At 40.1% G+C, this 26,173-nt stretch overlaps 1 protein-coding gene across 6 annotated transcripts in view; it reads left to right on the forward strand.

Moving 5' to 3' along the window:
* The first annotated feature begins 16,765 nt into the window (after positions 1 to 16,765).
* LOC148015283 (uncharacterized) overlaps positions 16,766 to 26,173 on the forward strand; it is a 61,767-nt gene continuing 52,359 nt past the window's right edge. For 2 of the 6 annotated variants that reach the window (XM_087665845.1, XM_087665846.1), the window contains exon 1: positions 16,766 to 17,715. In XM_087665845.1, the coding sequence (XP_087521971.1) occupies positions 17,598 to 17,715 (118 nt within the window). In that variant the 5' untranslated portion in view covers positions 16,766 to 17,597. The remainder of the gene's footprint in view (positions 17,716 to 26,173) is intronic. The other 4 variants (XM_087665841.1, XM_087665844.1, XM_087665843.1 and 1 more) reach the window with 4 other exon arrangements.

Genomic DNA, 26,173 nt, shown 5'->3' on the forward strand with positions numbered 1-26,173 from the left:
CAGAAGAAGATGGTGGAGGGACTTTCTGACTTTCCTCCTATTCACACTTTGTGCCCTTGTTGTTTGAGGTGTAAGCAGTACAGGGAGCCACATCCCCAAGTTTCCACTAGGAAGGTTTGTACCTTGCTTAAGTTTGTTCACATCAACCTTTGCTGACCTATGGGCATGGCCTCCCTTGGGAAGGCCAAGTATCTAATGCTAATTGTAGACAACTTTAGTCCTTATGTGTGGCCTTATTTTTTAGAGTACAAGAGTGTGGTGTGCTCTTATTTTTGTGAGTAGAAGGTGTTTATGGAGACATATACTACTCCTTGAGATTGTGGCATACAAACAAATCATGGTGGAGAGTTTACTTCTAATCTCTTTTCTCAATTTTGTGAGGATAGCAACATTTTGGTGGAGTATACCCATCCAAACACACCTTTGGAGAATCATGCGATGGAGTGTGCAAATCAGACCATGCTAGAGATGGCCTACTCAATGTTCGAGCACTGAGGCCTTCCTCATTCCATTTGGAGTGATGGAGTGAGGAGCTGGCAACTATAGTTCACATCCACAATTGTTCCCTAACTTTTGTGTTATAGGATATGACTCCCTATGAGGCTTTATTTGATCAAAAGCCCTCCATGTCTCACTTATGCATCTTTGGATGTGATGCATTTGTCCATGTGGACAAGAAGAAGAGGAAGACAAAGCTTGACTCAAAGTTCAAAAAGCTCATCTTCATGGGCTACAACACTACCATAAAGGGCTATCGACTCTACAACCTGACGACATAGAAGCTTAAGGTGATTAGGGATGTGATCTTTGATGAGTCCAATTCCTCTCCTTCCTTCCAAGTTGTCTATTTGCACCCCTTCCTCATCTTTGCTCCTCCTCCTCCTCCTTCTCCACCCTCTACTTAGGCTTCTCTACCACCTTTACCAGATATGACTACTACTTCTTTTTCGTCGCATATTTCCTATGTTGAGAAATAGACAAATGATGTATGCTCCAAGAAGAGCTGTCCTGAATCCCATATGCACAGTGAGGAGAGTGGAACAACTCAAAATCTATAAAGCATTGTACTTGACTATGAAATGAATACAATATCATGATGCTTTGTACTTTCAGTTAAGTGTCTTGTCATTGTCAATTCTACACAAGATTTTGTTTATGAGTCCAAGCTAATCTAGCTTGGAACCTAATTCACTTGTGTAATAGTTGGTCTCTAATTGAACATGTCATTATGAACTTGATCTTCATCTTTGATCCACCATAGCTTGTGTCATGTCCTAGATCCACATCATTTAAAATGGTATCAGAGCCCAGTTGGGCATGGCATAGCTCATACTCTAAATCTCTAGTCTCCTTTCACCTCTGGTGATCTCTAACCAGCCCACATTCAGCTCATATCTCGAGTTTCAATTTCAAATCTTAGTTGGACCTTGTGGCAGCCATAGCTAGACTGCACCTACCCACCTTGGAGCTCTTGAATCTCTCTCTATGGGCCATATCTTCAAGTGATTCCTTTTGGAGGTATCTTCCCTTACTCAAGACGCTTCATCCTAGCACCTCCCCGACGACATTACTGCTTCCCAACTCTAGCATTACACAAATCAAAACACTCTGTCCTGTTTGCGCCTGTCCACGGTCGTACTGCTGACACCAATCGTACGATTCGCAATCGACCCTATGAGCATAGGGCTTTTGAAGCTCACTATGCAAGCCTACTCCCCATGCAATATCTTGGGCAATGGTCAACTCATTGAGCTGCATGAACTGAAAGAACAGTCGACTGTCTGAAACCCTAGAGGAAGCCATATCCAGAAATTTGGAAAGCTTGGCAACCTTGTTCCTTTTCTCATTACCATCATCAACAGTGATTTTAATCACTGAGGAATACTCTCTGAAGTTCATTACTAGTCTGGAAGTGTCCAAGGAAGCTCAGAAGCCATCCATGAAGTTCTTGAGAGAAAGCAGATCAAGTACCAACTAGTATCCATTAACACTCAACTAGTGTCAATTTGACACTGATTCTCTTGTGTCTCTTGACACATTAAAATACAATCTTTTGTTGGTTAACTGAAGTTTAGCAACATGGCAGAGATTGAGCAAATAGCTAAATTCAACGGTGAAGGATTTCGTGCTTGGAAGGAAAAGACCATGTATCACCTGATGCGAAAGGACTTATGGGACCTGTTTGAAGATGATGCAAATAACAAGAAGGAAGATGATGAAGATGGGTTCGTTGAAGAAGACCAGTTCAAATCCAAAGAATGGAAGAAGATGAATAATAAGGCACTAGGCATCATTGCCTGGGGACTAAGTGATGATGTGCTACATCATATATCTGGCATTAGAAATGCTAGAACCGCCTGGGAGGAACTTGATAGAATGTTTGGTACCCAAGCAAAGAATTCAAAGGTAAAACTTCTCATGCAGTTTTATAAACTAGATATCAAAGGCAGTGCTTCTATGACCATACACATTAATAAGTTTAAGAGTTTAAAAACTCAACTTGCAACTCTTAAAAAGAATATTGATGAAGATGAAGCAATAGCCGTACTGCTTGCAAGTGTAAACAAGGATCCATATGAAAACCTTATGTCTACTCTAAGTAATGTTCCAAGTCTCTCACTCAAAGATATTGAGCACTCATTGCTTGATGGAGAAAGCAAATTTAAAAGCAAAGATATAAAAGAGACCAGCTCAAGAGAAAACCTCTTATACACTAGAGGAGCTACTGGACCCAAGGGAAGAGGTCGAGGATTCAACACCGACAACAGGAATCAGATGACATGTCATTATTGTGGTAAAACTGGCCATATTGTCAGTGAATGCTTCCACAAGAAAAGAGCACAGCAGATGCAGAATAACCACCACCAAAATCAATTCATGAATGAAGAAGAAGAAAAAGATACTTCCGCTACCATCAACAACTATGACAAACTGTTTTAAGGAATTTGTTCCCTTAGTGGATTTGATTTGTAAAAACCCTTGCCAAAGATGTAAAGTCTCAAGCTTTAACTTGACTAGGCTGCCTATGAGCTAGTCTTCCGGGCCATGTTATCATGTAGGGGGGGCAAAAGCCAGCAAGTGTAGGGACTCATCATTTGAGGGGGGGTGTTGAGAAATAGACAAATGATGTATGCTCCAAGAAGAGCTGTCCTGAATCCCATATGCACAGTGAGGAGAGTGGAACAACTCAAAATCTATAAAGCATTGTACTTGACTATGAAATGAATACGATATCATAATGCTTTGTACTTTCAGTTAAGTGTCTTGTCATTGTCAATTCTACACAAGATTGTGTTTATGAGTCCAAGCTAATCTATCTTGGAACCTAATTCACATGTGTAATAGTTGGTCTCTACTTGTCCATGTCATTATGAACTTGGTCTTCATCTTTGATCCACCATAGCTTGTGTCATGTCCTAGATCCGCATCATTTAACATCCTCCCCTTCAGCCTCCCCTCTATAGTCTTCTAGGGTTAATCAACCATAAAGGAGGGGGGCAGGGGGGGGGGGGGGGGCTTCTTTTTATGAGGAGAATTTACCTTCCTTTGGTGAGGGGGAGCCCCTACCCCAGATAGGTGCATTACCGGAGGCTACTCGGTCTCCCTTATAGCTAGATGAGCCTATTCAAGTCCCTCATTGGTACTAACTACTCATGCAAGATTAAAGTATTTCTTGCAGTCCTACTACTCCTCCAAATCCACATAGCTCAACTTGCTTATCAGCCCAATGAAATAGTTCACTTTGTGTAAAGTATGCTCTTATGTCACTGATTCCTCATGCCATCGAGCCTACTACAGTCGAGGAAGCTCTTGCACAAGATATTTGGCATCAAGCCATGCAAGAGGAGCTCAATTCTATCAAGCATAATCAGACTTGGGAATTGGTTCCATGTCCCCTGAAGTGGAAGGTGATAGGTGTGAAGTGGATCTATAAGACCAAGTACCTTGTAGATGACTCCTTAGACAAGCACAAATTTGGGCTTGTTGCTAATGACATTGTTGAGAAGGAAACTTTGGACTATTTTGAGACTTTTACACCTACAATTGGGATGTTTGCTATTTGCCTTATTTTGGCTATTGTAACCCACTACCATTGGCATGTTTATCAGATGGATGTCAAGTCTGCCTTCTTGAATGGTGTCCTTGAGGAGGAGATTTATATCTCTCAGCCTCTAGGTTTTCTTGTGTAGGGGAAGAAGGACCATGTCTATAGATTGCAGAAGGCCCTCTATGGCCTAAAGCAGGCTCCTCATGCTTGGTACCAAAGGATTGATTACTTCTTTCTACAAAGTGCCTTCCATCAATTAGCTCATGACCCCAACCTATACTTCAAAGTTGAGGGTGATAGGTGTTTTTTACTCATCTTGTATGTGGATGATCTTATTATTATAGGGATCTCTACTCAAGAGGTTGATTGTACTCGGGAGATTTTGTAGCAGGAGTTTTGACATGACGGATATTGGGATTCTACGTTTCTTCCTTGGCTTGGAGATCTATCGGATTACAAGGGCATTTTTATTTCATTACACATGTACATCTCCAAGCTTCTCTCAAAGTTTGGTATGACCGATTATCGGCCTTTTCTTGCCCCATGGACCCAGAGTCCAAGCATTTGGCATCTAGAGTTCCCCTTGCATATGCCAATTGTTAAAGGCGTCTTGTTGGCTCTCTCATCTAGCTTATTCGCACTAGACCAAATGTTTCTTTTGTTGTGGCATTGTTTTCTTCTTTCATGAAGACTCCCGTTCAGGAGCATTGGAGAGTAGCCTTGTGTGTTATTTGCTATTTACAAGGGACTCGATCCTATAAGATCATGTATGTTGAGCGGGTTACTCTCTTTGGCTGGAGTGATTTTGATTGGGTAGGTGATGTGGATTCTAGGCGGTCTACTACAGGTTATTCCTTCTCCCTTGGATCGAGAGTTATCTTGTGGCATAACAAGAAGCATCCTATTGTGGCCCTTTCTTCTACAAATGTAGAGTATCATGCATTATGTTCTATAGTTATGGAGGCTATTTGGCTTAATTGCATGTTGACAAATATTAGTTTTCCTCAACTTGGACCGACGAAGCTGCGTGTGGATACCAAGAGTGCTCTAGCTCTAGCAAAGAACCTTATGTTTCATGCTCTCATGCAGCACATTGAGGTTCAGTACCACTATGTTCAAGAGCAGATCCTACATTCTCATTGTCATCTGGGAGTTTTCCAGGGTCACTCCTATTTTTTCTAGCATTTTCCTCTCTCTCTACTTCTCTTAGTGTTCATATTTCTCTTTCGTTTGCACTCTCACAACAATGACATAAATGCATGAACTATTTGAAGCTTTGTATTATGGGCAAGTACTGAAAAAAGGTATTTTCACAAGCTTTGTATCATGGGCAAGTAGTAAAGAAAGGTATTTTCATAAGAAATTAAGTGGATGATGACTTGTGTGGTAAGATATCTAGATAAGCCTTAGGGGATCTTTCTATTTCATGTTGATCGTTGGTGACTACAATATGAAAATGTGGATGTACTTTCTTTGTGATGAGGTTCAAGCTTATTACAAGCCTAAAGAGTGGTGTCAACTTGTTGAAAATGAAATAGGAAAAAGTGTGAAGAAATTAAGAATAGATTATCGTGATGAATTCAACTCAAAGGAGTTTGAACACCTTTGCGAAGGAGTTTCAACACTTTTGCAAGAGCAAAGGTATCAAGCATCAACTAACACGCCCTCATAAATGATGTAACTAAACACCAAAATTAAACCATTATGAAAATGGAAAGGTGCATGGTTAAGGGCAATGGATTGCTTAACTAGTTTTGGGTCAAGGCTACTAACATTACATTTACACCCTAAATCAAAGAACACAAAGGCTTAAAAGAAACAAACACCATAGAACCATTTATTTCCCATTTCAAAACTTTGAATATGAATGTTATGCACATGTTCTAAGTGAGAAGAGAAACAAATTACAATCGAATAGAATAAAATGTATATTCTTATGTTGTAATGATAAGAAAAAGGCTAATAAATTGTGTGACAAAGAGGCAAAGAAGACCATAACAAACTATGGCATGGTGTTGGGGGAGTAGCCAGCTTGTAGCCACATATAATGGAGGTAAAGAAAAGTACTTCTACTTTATCTTCAAACAAATAAGTAATTCACTATGAACCCATCCCAAGAGCTATCTGTACTCTTAAGGAGGAGACAAGCATCATCCTCAAATGATGGAGAGAAAGTTCACCAACTTGCCATCATAGCACCCAATCCTTGCCTCATTGACCCCTTCAAGTTGAAGGTCTTGGAGATGACTCCGTTAACCTGCACACATGCCAAGGCATTAAAGATGACTCCGTTAACCTGCACACATGCCAAGGCACATTGCTACACTAAACGAGCAATTCTATGCTTGGAATAGTCCTATCCCTATGTCTCTTGAGCCAAAGATAGCTGGACCAAGGTCTTAGGCAAGGTCTCATGGATATAGAGAAGCAAAGAAATGCTTCTACTCGCATAGTCAAGTTGGCCTTAATAGCCTAGATCATGGATCAAATAAAGGATCCTATTGACTTGGAAGAAGCGCTTGTAGATCATCATGGAAATTTGGTATGCAAGCTGAGTATGAAAAAAATTTTAAAAATGAACTAAGGAGCTAAGCAATCGGTTAGCCAAGAGGAAGGTTATTGGCACTAAATGGGTTTGGAAGGTAGATATAAGGCCAATGGCACCTTGGAAAAGTAAGAAGCTAGATTAGTTTTAAAGGGATTTTCACATGTTCAAGGGTTTCACATTCAAGAATCCTTTGATTTTCACATGTTCAAGTGTTTGATATTCAAGAATCCATTGCTCTAGTTGTTGGCAAAATGACCATTATTTGCATAGTAATGGTGGTGGTTGCTCATAAGAAGTGGCTAGCTTACCAAATGGATGTTTGATTAGTGTTCTTGAATGGCGACCTTAAGGAGGAGGTGTACGTGGCTTAGCCTTAAGCACGGGGGATTCACTAGTAGTAAGAAGGAGACGCCACCTGCATGCAAGAAATATATGAAAATATCCCTTATCTACCCCCTATTTATGGGACCTTACCTTATAAAATGTACCTTCCTTCCCTTAAATAACCCCATCCCTTACACACGCGGTACCATAGGTAAACCCTAGTGGACCCTCGGGGCCTTAAGGGTTTGAGGCTTCTCATTCAAATAACAAAGTTTATAAGATGAAGACATTGTGTGGCCGTAAACAAGTCCCAATAGCATGGTAGCAATAGATAGATTAATAATTTCTAGTTTAAATTTCGAAATATGTGTCTCAAATGCTAACTTGTATGCTCATAGGGAGTGTGAAAAGTCTACATTAATTATCCTATATCTGAAAGTCCTTATTATAGGTGACTACAAAGATAAGATCCATCAAACTCAAAAGGCTCTTTTTGCAATGAAAGACTTAAGCATGGATACCTTTTTTTTTTTGGAGGGGGGGAGGGGAAAGAAGTTTGGCCAGAGCCAATAAATATCTTCGCATATCAATAGAAGTATGCAAGGGCAATCTTGAATGCATTTGGCATATTCAATTGCAAGGAGATAGCTACGACTATATGAGGTTACTATGAACTTATTGATTAGGAACACATCACCTTTGGTAGACATTGGCAAATAGATCACATTTAGTATACATTGGCTAATGCAAGAATTTGATTAGGAATACATCACCTTTAAAAGACACTAGGGAATACATCACATGTAGTAGATATTGGGGGATACAAGAATTTGATTGGTAGTCTCATCTATTTCTGCATTATAGGCAAGGTATTAGTTTTACTACTGGTGTTTTGAGTTAACTCAAACAAGCTTTGTGAGAATCATTGGAAAGCTGGGATATGAATACATAGGTACTAAATCTCAACTATGGTATCATATATAGTTCTAGAACTTCTTTAGTTAGGTACTATGGCTCAAATTGTTGAGATGGCAAGCTCAACACGTGCGGACATTGGTGATGGACCGCCTGGCTAGATGGGTCCGTACATCTACACTTAGCACGTTGGTGGTCATTACGATACTCACATGGCCACTGACTTATCACTTATTAAATTTAGTTTGTTACACCTACCTACAGTTAGGAAAGACATAGTGCCAGTCGATTAGTGTAGTCGGTTATGCATTGTTTGACTTAGAAGGCCACTTTCCTTTATGTTGTATCTTATCTATACTTTATGTACATTGTATAGTGTGTGGAAGAAGAAAAAAAAAACCAGCAAGAAAACGTTTTGGCCTCCATCTCTCTTCTTGTGTTCTTGAGTGAGCTTCCTCTTGTGTATACAGTGTGTGTTTGGCGCAACACCTCAAGCAAGTCCCCCCACCACGCGAATCTTGACATGGTATTAGAGCCACGCCACTGAGAGAGGCTGATTTCGAAGGCTCAAGTGAAGGAGAAGAAGCAAAGTTCAAGCAAGCAAGCAACGGGTAAGAAGCTCTCCCATTCTTCCACTCTCTCTCTTGGATAGTGCCTGTGGAGGCACCAGAAGCAGGGTCGAGCAAAAATCTCAGATTGCTGTGAGATTTGGTGTGCGAGTAGAGCACTGTGTATTCTGTAGAAAAAACACCCTTAAGGGCTTGGCCACAGTGATTTTGGGCATCTGAGGCCGTTTCAGGCCCCTTTTTAGAGCCGCAAGGTTGTGAACAACAGTTTCAGGGTACACTGTGATTTTGGTTGTATTGAATGAAAGTGGATGCATAGGTTACAGATTGCGAATCTGTAATTTTTGAGATGTTTGCAAGAAGCAAACATAAAGGTTTATCTGCAAACAAGTTGCAGATTATATATGCTATTGAGCAATCAGTGAAAAAGGTTGCTTGGTGCATTGTTGTGCACGTGTTGTGAAAGATTGCAGAAGACTAGCTTGTTGTGTTGTATCCTTGTTTGTGATAATGGCAAAGAATAGTGGAAATCCCATTATTGAGAAGCTCAACAAGAACAACTACCCTTCATGGAAGTTCTGTGTGACGAACTTCCTCATTGGAAAGGGCCTTTATGAGTTTGTCTCAGGTGAAGAAAAGGAGCCAGAGCTAGGTATCCCTCCGACTGCAGATGAGTTAAAAGTATGGAAAGAGCGGAATGCGAAAGACAAAAAGGTGATGTACTGGTTATCTGCAGTCATTGATAATACTATGCTAGGACATATTAGGAATATAGAAACTTCACATGCAGCTTGGAAAATTTTTGAAAACATGTTTTCAGTAAATACAAAGGCACGAAAGATTCAACTCAAGCAAGAGTTGAATGCCTTGAAGAAAGAAAAAATGTCTTCAATGAGTATGTGTTGAAGGTGAGGAGCATTGCAAATGCTTTAGCAGCGATTGATGCAATGCCAGATGATGATGATTTGGTTTCATCCACTCTGAGTGGCCTTAACAATGAGAAGGCATAAAAATCATTTGTAACTTCAGTATATGTACGGAAGCCATTTCCAAATTTTGATAAGCTAATCTCTCTCATGATTACTAAAGAGATCAATATGCAGGGTGATTCATTTGAAAAAAATGGTGAACAAGTCCAAGCATTTTACTCGAGTTTAAGAAGGGGACGTGGTAGATATTCTTCGAGAGGCCGTGGTATGGGACATGCTGGCAATAACCAGCAAAACAGGTTCAATCAATAGTTTGGTGAAATGCAAGTTTCTGGAGGCAGAGGAAACTTTAGAGGCAGGGGGAGCTCTAGAGGAAGAGATGGATGGCAGAATAGAGGTTCTAGAAATTCTGTTATTGTTTGTCATTATTGTGGCAAAACAGGCCATATTGCAGCCCATTGTTATGCAAAGAACGATGATATTTGCAGTGGTAAATTACAGCAAGGAAACTATGCATCGTCTTCACGACAAAATGAAGACAAAAATGAGCGTCTGTTTGTTATGCAGCATATGATGAATGTAGTTACAAGAAAGGGGACGCATGATGATGTATGGTATGTCGATTCAGGTGCATCTAATCATATGACCAGTCATGCTGAATGGTTTGGAGAGATGCAGGACTTACAAAATCCAGGTTATGTGTAGACGAGTGATGATTCATGCCATCCAATTTCACACATTGGAAATGTTCCCTTATCCTTGTATGATGATACTGATGTATTACATGTGCCTTCAATTACAAAGAATCTAGTGTTTGTTAGCCAAATGGTAGAGCAGGGGTTGCAGGTCCGATTCAATGCAAAAGGTTGTTTTATAGAAGACTTTAATGATAAGTGCAGGTTGGTCGCAAAAGGAAGTAGAGTTGGCTGAATATTCACTTTAGATGTTGGAATTCCTACAATGGATGCTCCTATGTATGCTAAAGAAAAAGGAGTAGTTGCAGATATTGAAATATGGCATAAACGTATTAGACATACAAATGTGCAAAGGCTAAAATTAATGCAGTCCAGAGGATTGGTTATAGGGTTGCCTTCATTTAGAATTGCAGAATTGCATAAAGTCTGTGAAGCATGCCAGTTTGGTAAGCAAGCAAGACAACCCTTCACATATGACAGAGAAGTGAGTAGAAAAATACTTGATGTAGTGCATACAGATGTTTGGGGGCTTACACAGAATGTATCTCTTGGTGGCAGCAAATACTTTGTCACATTTATTGATGACTGTTCAAGGAAGCTATGGGTATACTTCATGAAGAAAAAAAGTGATGTGTTTGAGCACTTTAAATATTTTAAGGCAGCCGTTGAAACAAAAACATGCTTAAAAGTAAAGTGCTTGAGATCAGATGGAGGGGGAGAGTACCTCTCTAATGAGTTCAATGGCTTCTTGAGGACTCATGGGATAAAGAGGCAATTTACTTGTAGGTATACTCCACAGCAAAATGGTGTTGCAGAAAGAAAAAACATGCATATTGCAGAAGTTGCACGGGCATTAATGGCTGAAAAGAATATGCCCAAACATTTTTGGTCTGAGGCTGTCCATACTGTTATTTACATTATGAACAGAACTCCCATAGCTACAGCTCATGGGATGACTCTTGAAGAATGCTTTACTAGCAAGAAGGCTGATGTATCGCACTTGAAGATATTCAGATGTGTTGCATATGTTCATGTGCTAGATGAGCTACGGAAGAAGCTTGATCCAAAAGCAGAAAAATGTGTTTTTATTGGATACTCTTTAGAGCAGAAAGGATATCGGTGTTATAACCCTGTCACAGGTGAGTTTAGAGTGAGCAGGGATGTTATCTTTGATGAGATGGGAAGTTGGTATACACCTGCTGGTGATGTTTTGGATGATGATAATGATCAAGACAGCTATGTGCAGAAAGATAAACAAGAATCACGGAGTCTTAGTGGACTAAAAACATCATCTAGTACTACACCTACAGTGAGCCCTTGGTTTGGGAGACTAAGGAGTAGCCCCGCATCTTCAGGTGGATCTATAAGTGTTGTAGGGAAGGACAAAGGAAAGAAGAAAGTGTTGGATGGTAATGATGCATCTACCAATCATTTGGGATTTGATGGAGATTCTAGTGGTTCGGAGAGTTTGGATGATGAGCTTGGCATTTCTTCAGTCAGGACACCAGGTGTATAGAGAGGTCATAGTAATGTAAAGGCTTCATTGAGTGATCCGGTGGTACGCAGATCTAGCAAGGTCAAATACCCTATTAAAAGATTTGGTTTTAAAGGTTATGTAGCTCACCATTATGCTTATATGGTGAAACTAGCTGAGGATGTTGAGCACACTTGTTTGGAGGATGCTGTTGGTCATGCTCATTAGGTTGCAGCAATGGATGAGGAGATGGCTGCATTAGAAGCCAATAAGACTTGGGATTTGGTACCCTTACCTAAGGGTAAGAAAGCTATTGGCTGTAAGTGGGTTTACAAAGCCAAGCATAATGCAGATGGTTCAATTAGCAGGTTAAGGCTAGACTGGTTGCAAAAGGCTATGCTCAAACATATGGCATAGATTATGACGAGACATTTAGTTCGGTTGCTAGGATGGCAACTGTTAGGTGTGTGATTGCCCTAGCAGTATAGCCAAAGGTTAGAGTTTGCGGCAAATGGATGTTAAGAATGCCTTTTTGCATGGTGAATTGCAAGAAGAAGTGTATATGGAGCAACCAGCAGGTTATGAGGATTTAGAGCATCCCACATATGTGTGCAGGTTAAAGAAGGCGCTCTATGGGCTGAAGTAAGCACCTAGAGCATGGTCTGACAAGATTAGAGAGTATCTTGTCAATATTGGATTTTGTATTTCTGATGCTGATCACTCACTTTATGTGAGAAAGGGAGATGCAGGTTTGGTCATCATAGTCATCTATGTGGATGTCTTGATTATTACAGGTGACAGTGACAATGGGATTGCTGAAGTTAAGGATTTCTTGAAGAAGAAGTTTGAGATGAAAGATTTGGGTGAGCTGAGATACTTTCTTGATATTGAGGTGATCAGATGTGATGATGGTATATGGCTATCCCAAAGGCTGTATGGCTTGGATATGTTATCCAAGTATGGTATGACAGCATGTAAGCCTCTTTTAGTACCATTGGAGCAAAATGTGAAGTTGAGTGCTCATGTTGGAGATGAGATAGAAGACCCTACTATGTTCAGAAGGATAGTAGGGAGTTTGATTTACATGACTATCACAAGGCCAGACTTGAGCTATGCTGTTGGTCTTGTCAGTCAGTTTATGCAGATGCCTAGAAAGCCTCATTTGGATGCAGTTAGACGTATATTGAGGTATGTGAAGTCCACTTTACATTATGGACTTTTTTATGAGGCAGGTAAGAACGTACAGGTCTTTGGATACACAGATGCAGATTAGACTGGTAGCATGTCAGACAGAAGATATACAAGTGGATTTATGTTTTCCCTTGGTAGTGTAGCAGTTACATGGAGCAGCAAAAAGCAACCTACAGTTGCTTTATCGAGTACAGAGGCTGAGTATAGAGGTGCTACTATGGCAGCATGTGAGGTGGTATGGTTGCAAAAGTTATTAGGTGATTTGGATATGCAGGGAGATGGTCCAGTTGTCATTCATTGTGATAACATGAGCAGCATACATCTAGCTAGGAATCGAGTGTTCCATGCTAGGACAAAACACATTGAGGTGCACTACCACTTTGTGAGAGAGAAGGTACTTGCAGGAGAGATTGACTTGATATATGTCAACACATAGGATCAAATAGGTGACATTTTCACAAAGGCATTGGGTGGAGAGAAGCTTCGAAAGTTCCGAAGCTTACTTGGAGTTGTAGAGATAGAGTTGAGCTTGAGGGGGAGTGTTGAGATGGCAAGCTCAACACGTGCGGACATTGATGATGGACCACCTGGCCGGATGGGTCCGCACGTCTACACTTAGCACGTTGGTGGTCATTATGATACTCACATGGCCATTGACTTATCACTTATTATATTTAGTTTGTTACACCTACCTACAGCTAGCAAAGACATAGTGCCAGTCGATTAGTGTAGTCGGTTATGCACTGTTTGACTTAGAAGGCCACTTTCCTTTATGTTGTATCTTATCTATACTTTGTGTACATTGTATAGTGTGTGGAATAAGAAGACAAAACCAGCAAGAAAATGTTTTGGCCTCCATCTCTCTTCTTGTATTCTTGAGTGAGCTTCCTCTTGTGTATACAGTGTGTGTTTGGCGCAGCACCTCAAGCAAGTCCCCCCACCACACGATTCTTGACACAAATGAGGTAGAAGACAATGATTCCAAAGAAGTAGCTTTTTTTTATTGTTTCTCTTTGGTTCCAATAAATTTCTATTGGATTAGTCAAGAAGCAACCAAGAGTGGCATTGTCTTCTATTGACACCTAGTACAAAGTAGCTTGTTTTGCTACTTGTGAAGGAGTGTGGTCAAGGATGATCCTATGAAACACAGGAGTGCAAGATGAACAACCAATTGTGCTGAGATGTGGCAACTAAAGTTGAATCGTGCCAAAAATCTAGTGTTGTATGCATGTACCTAACAAATAGATATTCACTACCACTATATGTGTGATTTGATTGAGATTGGGAGAGTAGAGTTGGCCAATAATGGAGAATGAAGTAAATATATTCACCAATAGTGCACTTACAAAAGATTTGCATCAAGTTCATCTCGTCATCAGTGTTGGGTTGAGGGTGTAGTTCACTTATGAGTGGACATTGGGGGGGTCTTAGATATGCACAATGCCCCACCCTTGTAAGGTGACAAAGATTGAGTGTTGGGTCAAGGGTGTAGCTCACTTATAAGTGGAGATTGGGGGGACATTAGATATGCACAATGCCTCACCCTTGTAAGGTGCTATTAATAATCTATGATGCTTAAGGTCGTAAGGTTCCCATTGTGAGGAGAATGCATGTGTGAGCCCAAACATTGGTTGGTTCCTTGCTTAAATGTTAGATGAAGTCTAGGTGACTAGATAATAAAAAAGCGACTTATGTGGTGGGTCTAGCTTATGGCCTCAATCAAGTAGTTCATTTGGTAGCCCTCTTAGAACCATGATGATTCATTCACCTAGTCCAAACTAACCATAAGCTCTTCACTTAAAATCTATAGAGATTGTTATCTAAGGTCGGATTTAGACTAGTCTAGAGTGCTTGTGTAAAAATTTGGGTGATATGCTTTCACACACTATGCATGAGTTTAAATATTTATTTTGATGACATTTAAACATGCAAGCCTTTGATTGGCAAGCCAAAAGGCAAGTTTTCTATTTGTCATGTGGCTGTTGGTTCAAGCCCTCCTTTCTGCATACTAATGCAATGCCCTTGACATGGGTAAGGGGGTGAAGCAAGTTACTTTTTCTTTCCACCAGCATTTCAGCAATCCACTTGCATTTGCTACATAAGTCAAAAAACCTTGTATGCTTTTGTTGTTCGGATGGTTGTGAATTATGTTTAAGCTTCACCATGGAAGCACACGGGTGGACATTGGATTGATTTGTTTGCAAATATGCTCATTACTAACAAAATTGTTAAGGAGGAATAAACACGGTTGCGAGACTTACTTAGATAATTCTTAGATGTGTTTGCTTGATTGGATAAGGATTTGATAGGGATACCCTCGAAAATTTTCACACGTACCATCTAAATGGCTTATGATGCAAAACCTTTCAAACAAAGGTCCTATCCAATGAACCCCAAGTATGCACATGTAATTAGGGGAGGAGCTAAACAAACATCTCAAAATAGGGTTTATTTATTGAATACAAAATACAAACCATGTATCACCTATTGTACTGATACTAAATAAAAACAACAAAATTTTGTGTGAATGAACTACAAAAATGTGAATGTGGCAAACAAAGAGGAACAACTACTCGCTACCATATATAGAGAACATGCTTGAGTGTGTGTTAGACAAGGAGGCCTATATATTTCTTGACATATTTTCAAGATGTGTGAGTTGACCTAGATGATAGAGATAAGACAGCCTTTGTCACAAAGCAGAGAGTCTTTGCATACATAGTCACACCCTTTGGCTTGACCATTACAATAGTAACTTCCAAGGCTTAGCATGTACCATACTCAAGGACACGTTGAGAAAGTTTCCTGAAGTATTCACTTATGACTTTTGTGTAAATTCCAATTGGAAAGAACACCTAGATAGTCTGTAACAAGTCTATGAATGATGCATGTAGTATTAATTCTCCTTGAACCCCCAAAAGTGTTAGATTAGTAACTTTCCAGGGCTTAACATGTACCATATTTAAGGACATGTTGAGAAAGTTTCTCAAAGTATGCATTGATGACTTTTGTGTAAACTCCAGCTAGGAAGAAGATCTCAACAACTCTATCTTGGTTTTCTTCAAGTAGAAAGGACGCTTAGATTGATGACTTTTGTGTAAATTCTAGCTAGGAAGAACACCTAGATAGATTGCAACAAGTCTATCGATTCTCCTCAAACCCCCTAAAGTTTTAGTTTTGGACAAAAATCATTACTTCTAAGGCATCTTATGTCAAGGAATGGAACTGCTACAAAATTTTTCGAAGTAAAGATTATCGTAAACCTTTAGTCTCTTCCTGGGTGGGGGATTTCAAAGTAAGGATTATTGTAAATCTTTAGTCTCCCTTGGTGGGGGGACTTGGAGGAAGGTGTAGACCTAAACAAAACTATTGAGACATCCATTCTAGATGCGAAATGATTTTTATATGAATTGAATATTGGAGCTTACATCAATACTTGTGGTTAATGGGTGCCCAGACCCTTGATCACACTTTTTTAAGAGTACAATATCTATCTTGGTGACCAACCAAGTGGAGCCATAATCAACATCTTACATCATATATCATACAAGGTGTTGCATTGATTGCAAATGCGAAAAGTGTACCCTTGTCGCTACTTTACAAAGTGGAGAGGGGAGACTCCATGTCCAAACATAAGCAGGGAGTTCACCTATCTAGCATGTGAACAACATGTCATGTTTTCTTCAGTGTATAAAACATTGCAGACTTCGAACCCTTAAATAAGTGTTTTGATTAGTTAAAGCTTAGAGAGTGGACATCCATCGTGTTGAGCATACATTTTGGATAGCACCAGTTGGACTTTTGGCATCAATGGAAGATAAAATACCTATACTATTACTTAAGGATAGGTGGGGGGCGAGTGCCACGTGGCAGCCCCCCACCTCCCCCATAAAAAGGAAAGAGAATGCAGGGGCGGGTGCCACGCATTCCCCCCCTCCCCCTCGGCAAAAATCGCGCCCGCCCCGGCACGAAGCCGGGGCGAGTCTAGGCGCGGAGCGCCTAGTGAGTGATGATGGAGACATGTGACATGCATTGCCAAGGGGCGGGATGGGGCATGCTTTCTTGGATTTATGATCGAAGGTGAATGAAAACACCTTGCGTCACTTTTCATATTCGCCTGTCTGGTGCCACGCCTTTGTTCTTATACACACACACGCATACGCGAACACACTCCTTCGAGAGAGAGAGCGCTTCTCCAGCTCGTGTCCGAATGCCCGTGGCCCCAGAGAGCACACAGTAGCAGGAGCAGCGCTTATTGAAACCTGGCAGGTTGTGACAGAATTTGCTTTTGCCGTCTCTGAATTAGGGTTAGGGTTGCTCCTTTCAGGTGACAGATAGGAGCCCCTTCACCAAAGAGTTTAAGTTTTGCAGCTGGTGGATACGAAAATCTCCAGACTCGCCCTCAGCTTGTGACAGCTGGGAAAGAAGGATTTGCATCAGGCATGCCCAATTGTGGAAAGTTGTCGATTAAATGCTTTTTGGTATATGTTGATTGCTTATACAGATGGTCTCAGGGTCACTTAGGGTATGGCGTGCTCCCAGACGATGGATATGTGAACATGTTGATGCTCTGTGCTGTTAGTAAGCAGATACTTTCGTAGCGTTATATATCACATCTCTTCAGGAGCCTACAGACTGCTCAGTTGCAATTTGGAAGCCTGCCAGAACAAAAGAGTTATTGATTTTCCAAACTGAAGCCTCTGAGTGGTTTACCCTTGGGTCTTGCTTCTTCTACAGGGAGACACTGCGCCTTGCCTGAGGTCTTGTCTGGTTACTGTGTGGACAAAGCATGCATTTTTATGTTAGCAGTGAATTTCTGTGGAGAAGCACTGACTTACCGTAACTGCTCTTAGAGCTCAATTACAGTACTACATGCTCTGTGATCTTTGGGTACATGTTTCAAAGGAATGATGCATTGCGGCTCTTTTGGAACTTTCAAGAAGTTTGTTTGCACCAGCGGAGGGAGTTATGAGCTGCGATTTTCCTGGTTTGTCAGATTTTTTGTTATGAGCTGCGATTTTCCTGGTTTATCAGATTCATGTACTGTAACGAGGTTAGAATGGGTTTCTAACATTGTGTTCTTATTACTGCTTTGGAAGAGTTTATATTGGGACAGATTTGTGTTGAACATAATTTCAGTCAAAAGAGTTCTAGACGAGAAGTCAAAAGAAAGCACGGATTGCCATGTGTGCAGTAGATAACTAGTCTTAGGTTAGGAACGTTTTGTATGATGCAGGAGGTAGAGCCTAGTTGTGAATTACTCTCTAGGATGAAACAGCCAATGGTTTCAGGTCGACATATTAAACTAGAGAATCACATCTTGCTATGTCGATGTTTCTGCTGGCTAAAGGTAACCTCTAGAGATGATGAACTGTCATAGAAAATGTAAAAGTGATTGTGTCACGACATTCAGAGAGCAAGTGTAACTCTAATTATGCTTAGAAAGCTGGCTGTAGGGGAGCGTTGTTTACCAATATTTATCCTAAAGTATTGTCGATTGAGAGATGCTATGCAAAACTAGGCTTTCTACCCAACTGTGTGCTTCTGGTTGATTGCTAGATATACTATTAATGAGTTTCAAGTCTGTGTGCATTACTATTGCGATGCTTTGAGATGTGCAGGTGTATACCTTGTTGAAATTTTCAGCTGCAAAGGCTGGACCATTATCTGATAGCATGATTGCTACAAACTTGCATCTGAGAGTCATAGACAGACTTGAGGAGACTGTTTGCCTGCAGAATATGAAGTATCGCTTACTAAACAAGTCATCCTTCTGTTGCTCTGATACACTTAATCTATCATAATTCTAACAACAAAATTTGGAAGTTGGAGCATATGCAAGAAAGAGTGCAAGAGAGAGTGATGAAGGCTGAATGTGTGTTTGTAATCACATTATAATTGAATGTGGTGAAGTCAGGGGGGAGTTCAGCTTGATCAGGTGCAAGGATATTGCCATTAAACTTTATATGCTCACTCCTTTATAGCAAATATGCATATAATCTACCATTGATATCCTCGGCACACTTGGTACGGTACTCATCAGTTTGTGTGCAATCTGAAGTGCTGAACACATAAAAAACATGTAGCAATGCATGAGGATATTGATGTAACTAACAACTTTCTTGCAAAGTGTGATCAGCTAAACTTAAGAGCGAGCATCTAGGAGGGGGGAAGGGAGGGAGAGATGTTGAGGGAGTGATTAGTAGTAACTACACTCCTTTCCAAAGGGAAAAGGTCCAGCATGCTTGACTTTTTAAAGGCCTGACTTTGCTGCTGTCCTTGGTCGACCTCCTTGATTGCTCTTGTTGATATTCTGCTTGCCGATGATCGCCCCTTGATGCTGGCAGTTGCAGCCATGCTCCTTGTGCTGCATCTCAAATGCAGTCTCAAATTAGACCTGAAATTGGGAGGCTGGGTGGCTAGATAGATGATATCTTTGACTCTTTTAAGACAAAAAACTGATTTGTGTAATGTTGTGTTTGTAGTGTGGCACTGTAGTTTTCCTGCTTCATTCTAATCCTCAAGCTGTTCAACATATCACATTCATCTCACCAATTCTTTTGGAATAACTTAGACCTGATTTATAGAGTCTCACATGGTAAGGCTAAATCAGAGAATAACATGAAGTAAGGAATGCCACATCTCACTACATAAGGTTCTTGAAATAATGAATGCTTGGGATTCTTGAGTAGTTTTGCTAAAACCCAACATAACTTTTTCTAGATATCGAGGGGTTGTATTGAGATACAAAGATCGATTGTCTAAACCCAATACGAGCAAATACTTAACCCAAACCCATTCCTGGGTGATAAATGAATTTTTGTTTAAGTCCAAACGAGCCTTTGAGTAGTAGATAAAGAGACTTATTCTAAATCCAATTACGGGTGCCATGCATAGTGATCTGTCTAAATCCAAAATCAATGACTAAAGTATCACAATGAACTTTAATGTGTATTGGAGATATAGAACAATTAGCATAGTTGTGTTGTAACAATCACTATCTTTGTATGGCCACTTTAATTTTACTTCTTCTTGCATAAATCATGTAGTGAGCCTATAATCTTAGCAAAACTTTTACGAGTTGCGTACATTAGAACCAAAAATCATGACAGCTTCACTTATCATGTACACATGCCAAGTTAGGCCACTCTGAGATGGCCATTGCAAACATGATATTGTCGAGAGATGGAACCGATGCCATGTTGAGAAATGGTAGGGTTTGCAGGGAGAAACACAGAGTGCATAACAAACACTGAGATAAAGAAACTTAGAAACGTTGAAGAGAAAGATGAATAACGATTGATGAACATTGAATCATGTTGAATGATCCATGTTGATACAACAGACTAGAGCTTGGAGATAATTGCATTGTCCTAGTTGATGAGGAGGTAACACCTAGAAGGGATTTGCATTGTGAAGGGAGCAAAACGTAGTCCTTTTGGGTAGAGGTTTCGATAACGAGGTAAAGAGCTGCTCAATGGAGGGAGTGAACATAGTACTCCGGGCATTGCAATGTTGGAAGAGACATTGGAAGATGGACATTAGAAGAGGGAGTGAAACGGTAGTGCTCAGGAGCTATTGGAGACAAAAGGATATGCTAAAATCTCTTTGGGATGAAGGCTATTGTCAAGAGAATTACTGGGCAGCCAACTAGAGAAGTAAATTCAAGAATGTTAGAGATCTTTCCATGTAAGTGGCTGTAGATAGGTGATTGTTGGGTAGCTCTTTAGGAGTAAAGAAATAAAAAAAATGTAGGTATCTTATGGAGGATTGATAAAGAGGGTGTAAGCTGCTGTAAATGGCCCAAATTTGTCGCAAATGTAGCCTCCATAAAGTGGCTGATATTTGAGAACTGTTGCTTGGGTGTTGGGGTCATAGGAGGAGCTGGAAGTACACAACAACATAGTCCAAGAGGGAGTGAAACTAGCAAATGTAGCAATGGAAATGATGAAGAGCAGGTTGCAAAGCTTTGCGGACTCAAAAAGCAGCAATTTGGAGTTTTCAGAGCTATGGTGATGTGAAAAAGGCCTCTATAATGAAATTGCTTGTGTTGGTAAGGTGTCAAGATCAACTAGGTAGCACCATGAACTGAGATATCAACTAGGTTAGGGGTGTGGAGAGTAGTGGTAGAGGGTTGAGATTGAAGGTGTGATGGGGGAATGATGAAGAATGAATCAGAGAGTAAGTGTGGAGTAAAGAGAGATGTTTGTCAATGCCCTACTTATAGACACATAAGTCATTGAACTGTTATCCTTAAGTGGCACTTGAACATTAATAAATATAGCCTTTTGGGGTTGTAAATGGAAACCAAAATAGTAGTTAATGAAATACAATGCACTTAAACGACTTTGGTATCTCAACACCCTCTCTTAGACGTAGAAAGGTGTCCTCGGAGAAGTAAAAGAGAGATTCTCCCCCCCTTAATCCATGTATGCCACTTGAAAGGATACATGTAGGAAAGAATAGTAGACAAAGTGTGTTGATGGTGCCTAAAACTTGACCTTGGGAGAGAAGACACTAGCTTTGTCTATCCGTGCTGATAAGAATTTGAAAGCATAGTTACCAAGTAATGGCTAAAATATCCAAGGCCCCGACCTAGGTAGAATGTAACCGGTCTATGACTCACATAAAGTGGTAGTTTCTTCAATTAACACCTGGTCTTTTCACATACACACACAAACATAGACCTCACTTCCTCGCTCAATACTAGATTGGCCCCAAAGATCGGCGCCCCTCTCGGTATTTCTTTATCAATTAAAACATGGAAAGTTACAAAAATGAAATGTTCCAAAATACATAACCTGTGAACAGTTGGTTTTCATATTTATGAGTAAATCTCAGCTGCATAAGGACAGTATAGCATGACCAGAACAACATCCCTTTTAGGAAAGCATTTTTTGTGACCATAACTCAATGATTCATGTGCAGAATAGCAGTTTGCAGAACTCTGTACTTACTATTCTTACTGTCCAGCATATCCAGAACAGCATCCCTTTTAGAAAAGCATTTTTTGTGACCATAGCTCAATGATTCATGTGCAAAATTGCAGTATGCAGAACTCTGTATTTACTGTTCTGACTGTCCAGCATATCCAGAACAACATCCTTTTTAGGAAAGCATTTTTTGTGACCATAACTCAATGATTCATGTGCAGAATTGCAGTCTGTAGAACTATGTGTTTACTGTTTTTATTGTCCAGCATATCCAAAACAACAACCCTTTTACCTTGGCATCATTCCAGTAGTAATACAGTCCCACAAACAACACTAAATTAGAGCTGGAAAACCCTGTTCTTGCGTGACATGGTCATCACTTTCCTTAGTTCCTGCATCGGAGAAGCCAATAGCTGCGCTTGAACTTGGACAGTGAGGCTCTTGCCTCAGCAGAAGTGCAAAGAAAACATAGAACTGTATCTTTGATGGAATCAACCCATCATATAGAGCATTTCCTCTGAGAATAGAGAGAGAGTTGACCAGGAGGAGCAAGCTTTACCTCCGTACATGAGTCAGAGACGAAGAAGTACTCTCCATAGTTGATGTACTTGCAACAATCTGCCCTCAGCTCCGCAAAACTTCACTTTTAGATTTGCCCCTCATGCCTATTACGTTTTTTCTAAATGGTCTCTCTCTCTCTCTCTCTCTCTCTCTCTCTCTCTCTCTCGGGAATTTGTGCCACATGGCATACATGTAACAAATTTCTTGTTTAAACCTTCCGATCTAAAATTCTCCATGATCGATGTAAAATTTGACCTTGGCACAGACTAGAGAGTTAATCCTTGTGCAAAAACGAAGATAATGGCGCGAACATATTCTGAGGCCCAAAAATAGTAACTCCCTAAATTTTAGGGATGGTGATCCCTGCATTCCTCAAGTTGTTTTGAGCAACCTTTATCATTGCAACCACATCAAAAAGTGTAATGTGGCTCAGTTAAGGTGACTTTTATTCCGTGAGCATTCTCACATGTGCATCTTCTGTCTTGGCTGGGCTCATTGTCCTACATCATCTCCAGTGGCTAAGCACACAATCCCAAACCACTGGCATTCTATTTTTCAGTGCCCATTCAATATGGAACCGGTCCTAAGGCTCAGACAAACCATTAGTCCAATTTGTCCCAATGGTTGTCTCTTTTGGCCATGCAAAGATCTCGGCTTAATCCAAGAGAACTTTGGGGTAAAAAGCAATAGCAACTAAAGAAAAGAAAAATAAAATATTTATATAAGTAAATAAGCAAAGCAACTGCAAAAAGTATCACGACTTGGTGACGTACCCCCTCTTGAAAGAAGCAAGTGACCTCGATTGCATGCCACACATGCTAATGGATGACAGAGATCGATAACAAGATTCTCCATGTTATTAGTGCCATTGCATGTATCTCTTGCCAACAAATGACATGGGGCGATGGTAGGAGTTTCCCCACTACCATTTGTGTCATTGCAAGTTCAAGTCTCACATAGGTGGAGGATCACATCCTGTATCCAACTATGATTACTAGGAGCCTTTCTAATATACATGTTTTCGGATGCAACACGGAGGGATAGCACGTATCCCCGAACTATTAGTGCCACAACATGTATAATCATTCAACTGAAGTGTAACAAATACAACTTCAAAGCATTAAGATTTCATTCAATGATACACATGTTAATGCTAAGTGTAAACCATACATTGCGCATTATTCAATGAGATGCAGCATTCAACTGTACAATAGAGAATGTACATTGCTTCAAAAACCATTCTAAGTGAGTGTAGATTCCAGTAAGAAAGCTTCTTGGTAAAGTTACAATAACTGAGGCGAATTTGCCAATTCAGCCTCTTCCATTCATTTGGCATCCATTGGTGGAGAGTTCTTGAACTTCACCAAAAATCTTCTTATAACTCTACCTTTCACTTTCCCATTCTTATGTGTCGGGATCTGCTCAGGAACTAGAATCTCATCTAATTCCTCTACTTCAGGTTGTTCCTCTTGAACCATATCTTCTGGCACTTCACCAATAAAAGGCCCCAATAGGTTCACGTGGAATGCATTATGAATTTTCCAATTTTGTGGCAATTTCAGCCTTTCCCCAATAAAATGCCAAAGAGATCGCCAATAAAATGAGGTATCTTTGTAGCAAGAATTTTCTTTTAAGAGATGATCTCTTGTTTTATCAATGAGTCCTATGTAGACTGTGTAGAAGCCAATAGATTTGACCTTATTTCCTTTTCCTTTGTATTTTTGGAGGTGCATTAAACGATTGTCTTATTTCTATGGGATACAGAGATGTTTCCACCAAAAGACAAACCCATGGGAGAGTAGTGATTAGTTTGAGTATAGGAGGGGGATGAACTCTTGAGAAAGAGAGTGGATTGTAGTTTGATTGAGAAATTGATAGAATAGAATAGTGAAAAAGTTTCTGTTAAGGAAGAGATGCTTATGATAAAGGTGATGATTTTGAGGAGATTGAGATCACTTCTATCGGTTGCAATGAGTTTGATTTCAATGGTAGCAAAGACCAGAAATGGTCTAATTTGAATGAGAGGTGGACAAGCAGACGGAAGTAGTATTAGAGGGTGTAGTAAGGGAGGTTTCGAGGATAATGAGAGTGAAAAGAGTGAAGAGAGCGAAGAGTATATTAAACATGTTGATATTTTCCATCCAAAAGCAAAAAAGTCGTTTTTTGAGAAGGGAGGTTCAAAAGAAAATGGAAAAACTTTGATAGCAAAGGGAGCTTTAGCTACCAAGAATCTCCTAAGATGGTAAGGACTATGCTCTTATTGTTGAACCCTTGGCATGTTTGCATAAGCATATCCAAAGTAAGAATAAGCACGTTAGTTTTTCAAACATTGAAATAGTTGGTTAGTGTCGCAGAATATCGATCCGAATAAACCTTTTGAGGTTCATGTGGATGTGAGTGATTATGCTTTTTGTGGTGTTCTTTATTAAGACAGCCGATCTATTGCATTTGAGCACTGCAAGCTCATTGATGCCTAAACACGTTTTACAACCGAGAAGAAGAAATTGTTAGCAGTCATCCATGTGCTAAAGTATGGTATCATTATTTGTACGTTGTCCGGATTATTATTTGGATGGACGAGTATTTATTAAAATACCTTTGTGATTAGCCTGATCTTCGTGGTTGTAAGGGTGAGAGAGGTAGAGAGCTTGTGCAAGAGTTTGACTTTGAGATTTGCTATAGTAAGGATGCAACTAATATGGTTGCCGATGCTCTTAGTCAAATTTCTGAAGTTAATGCCTTATGCTTCTTTGAAATCTCGGTTGATTTCTATCTTTCTCTCAAAGGGCATTGTCAAAATGATCTTCACTTTGGTTAGATCCGGCAACAAGTTCAAGAGGGATATAGTAGCTTTGGAAGCTTTGGCGCCAAGCGTTGGACATTCTAGCATACATCGAACTTAGGTCTTGGTTACTCAATACTTTTATTGGTTGCATGTTAAGACTATGGTCGAGTCTTATATATGTGAGTGCCCATAGTGTCAGCTTAATAAAGTTGAATGGCAGAGATAGGTAGGGATATTGTATCCTTTACGAATTCTTGATTGAAAATGGAGCAGCTTTTCTATGGATTTTATAGTAGGAATACCTTGTACAAATCAAGGTTATAATTCAATTTGGGATGCGGTCGATCTATTGACGAAATTGGCTCGATTCAATTCTACAAAGATGACTGTAAATAGCCACGAGTTATCTGGTCTCTTTGTTACACATCTTTATAGACTTTATGGTTTACCTGATGCAATAGTGAATGACCAGGATCCTAAGTTTACTAGCTATTTTTGGCAAACAGTTTTTCAAAAATTGAAAACTTGATTGTTTATGTCATCCTTGGGAACATCCTGAAATTGATAGATAGATTGAAAGGGCAAATCAAACCATGGAGGATGTGTTGTATGCATGTCTCTTGTAGGCAATTTGATTGGGAGCATTAGCTTCCTCAAATTCAATTTGCTTATGACAATGCTAAACATTCAGCTATTGGCTATGGCCCACTTATGCTCATGTACGGTTATGGGATGAAACCATTGATTGCCACAGAGCTTAAGGGGGTGAAAATGCAGTCCATAGTCGACTTATCACAATTAAAACAGCCCAGGATTGTTGTAACCAGCCTTCCTTCCGTGGATGGGTGGTAAATCCCTAATTACAACTTAAATACAACAGTAAAAAATAAATGCAAATCTGAAAATACAAATTTACCTACTGACCTTGGACAACGCACACCTGATTGGCCCCAAAATTGCCGTCCTTTCGGTATTTCTTTAGCTTTATTGAAGAAGAAGTTGATTTACAATGGGATTCTCCCGATCCCCTTCTCAATCCAAACTCCCCTTGCTGTCCAAAGTGACCCGCAAGTCTTCAATCTATTTTGCCCCTTGATTCGGGCACTTAATTGGCCTTCACTCACTTTGATAGAGATGGAAAATGTCCCAAATTCAATTATTTGCTGGTCCCTCCACTTGAATAGGCTAAAAACTACTTCAGTCT

Source organism: Lygodium microphyllum, chromosome 24 (genome assembly GCF_053477565.2).
Source record: "Lygodium microphyllum isolate KBCC chromosome 24, Lygodium_microphyllum_v1.1.10, whole genome shotgun sequence".
Classification (NCBI taxonomy): domain Eukaryota; kingdom Viridiplantae; phylum Streptophyta; class Polypodiopsida; order Schizaeales; family Lygodiaceae; genus Lygodium; species Lygodium microphyllum.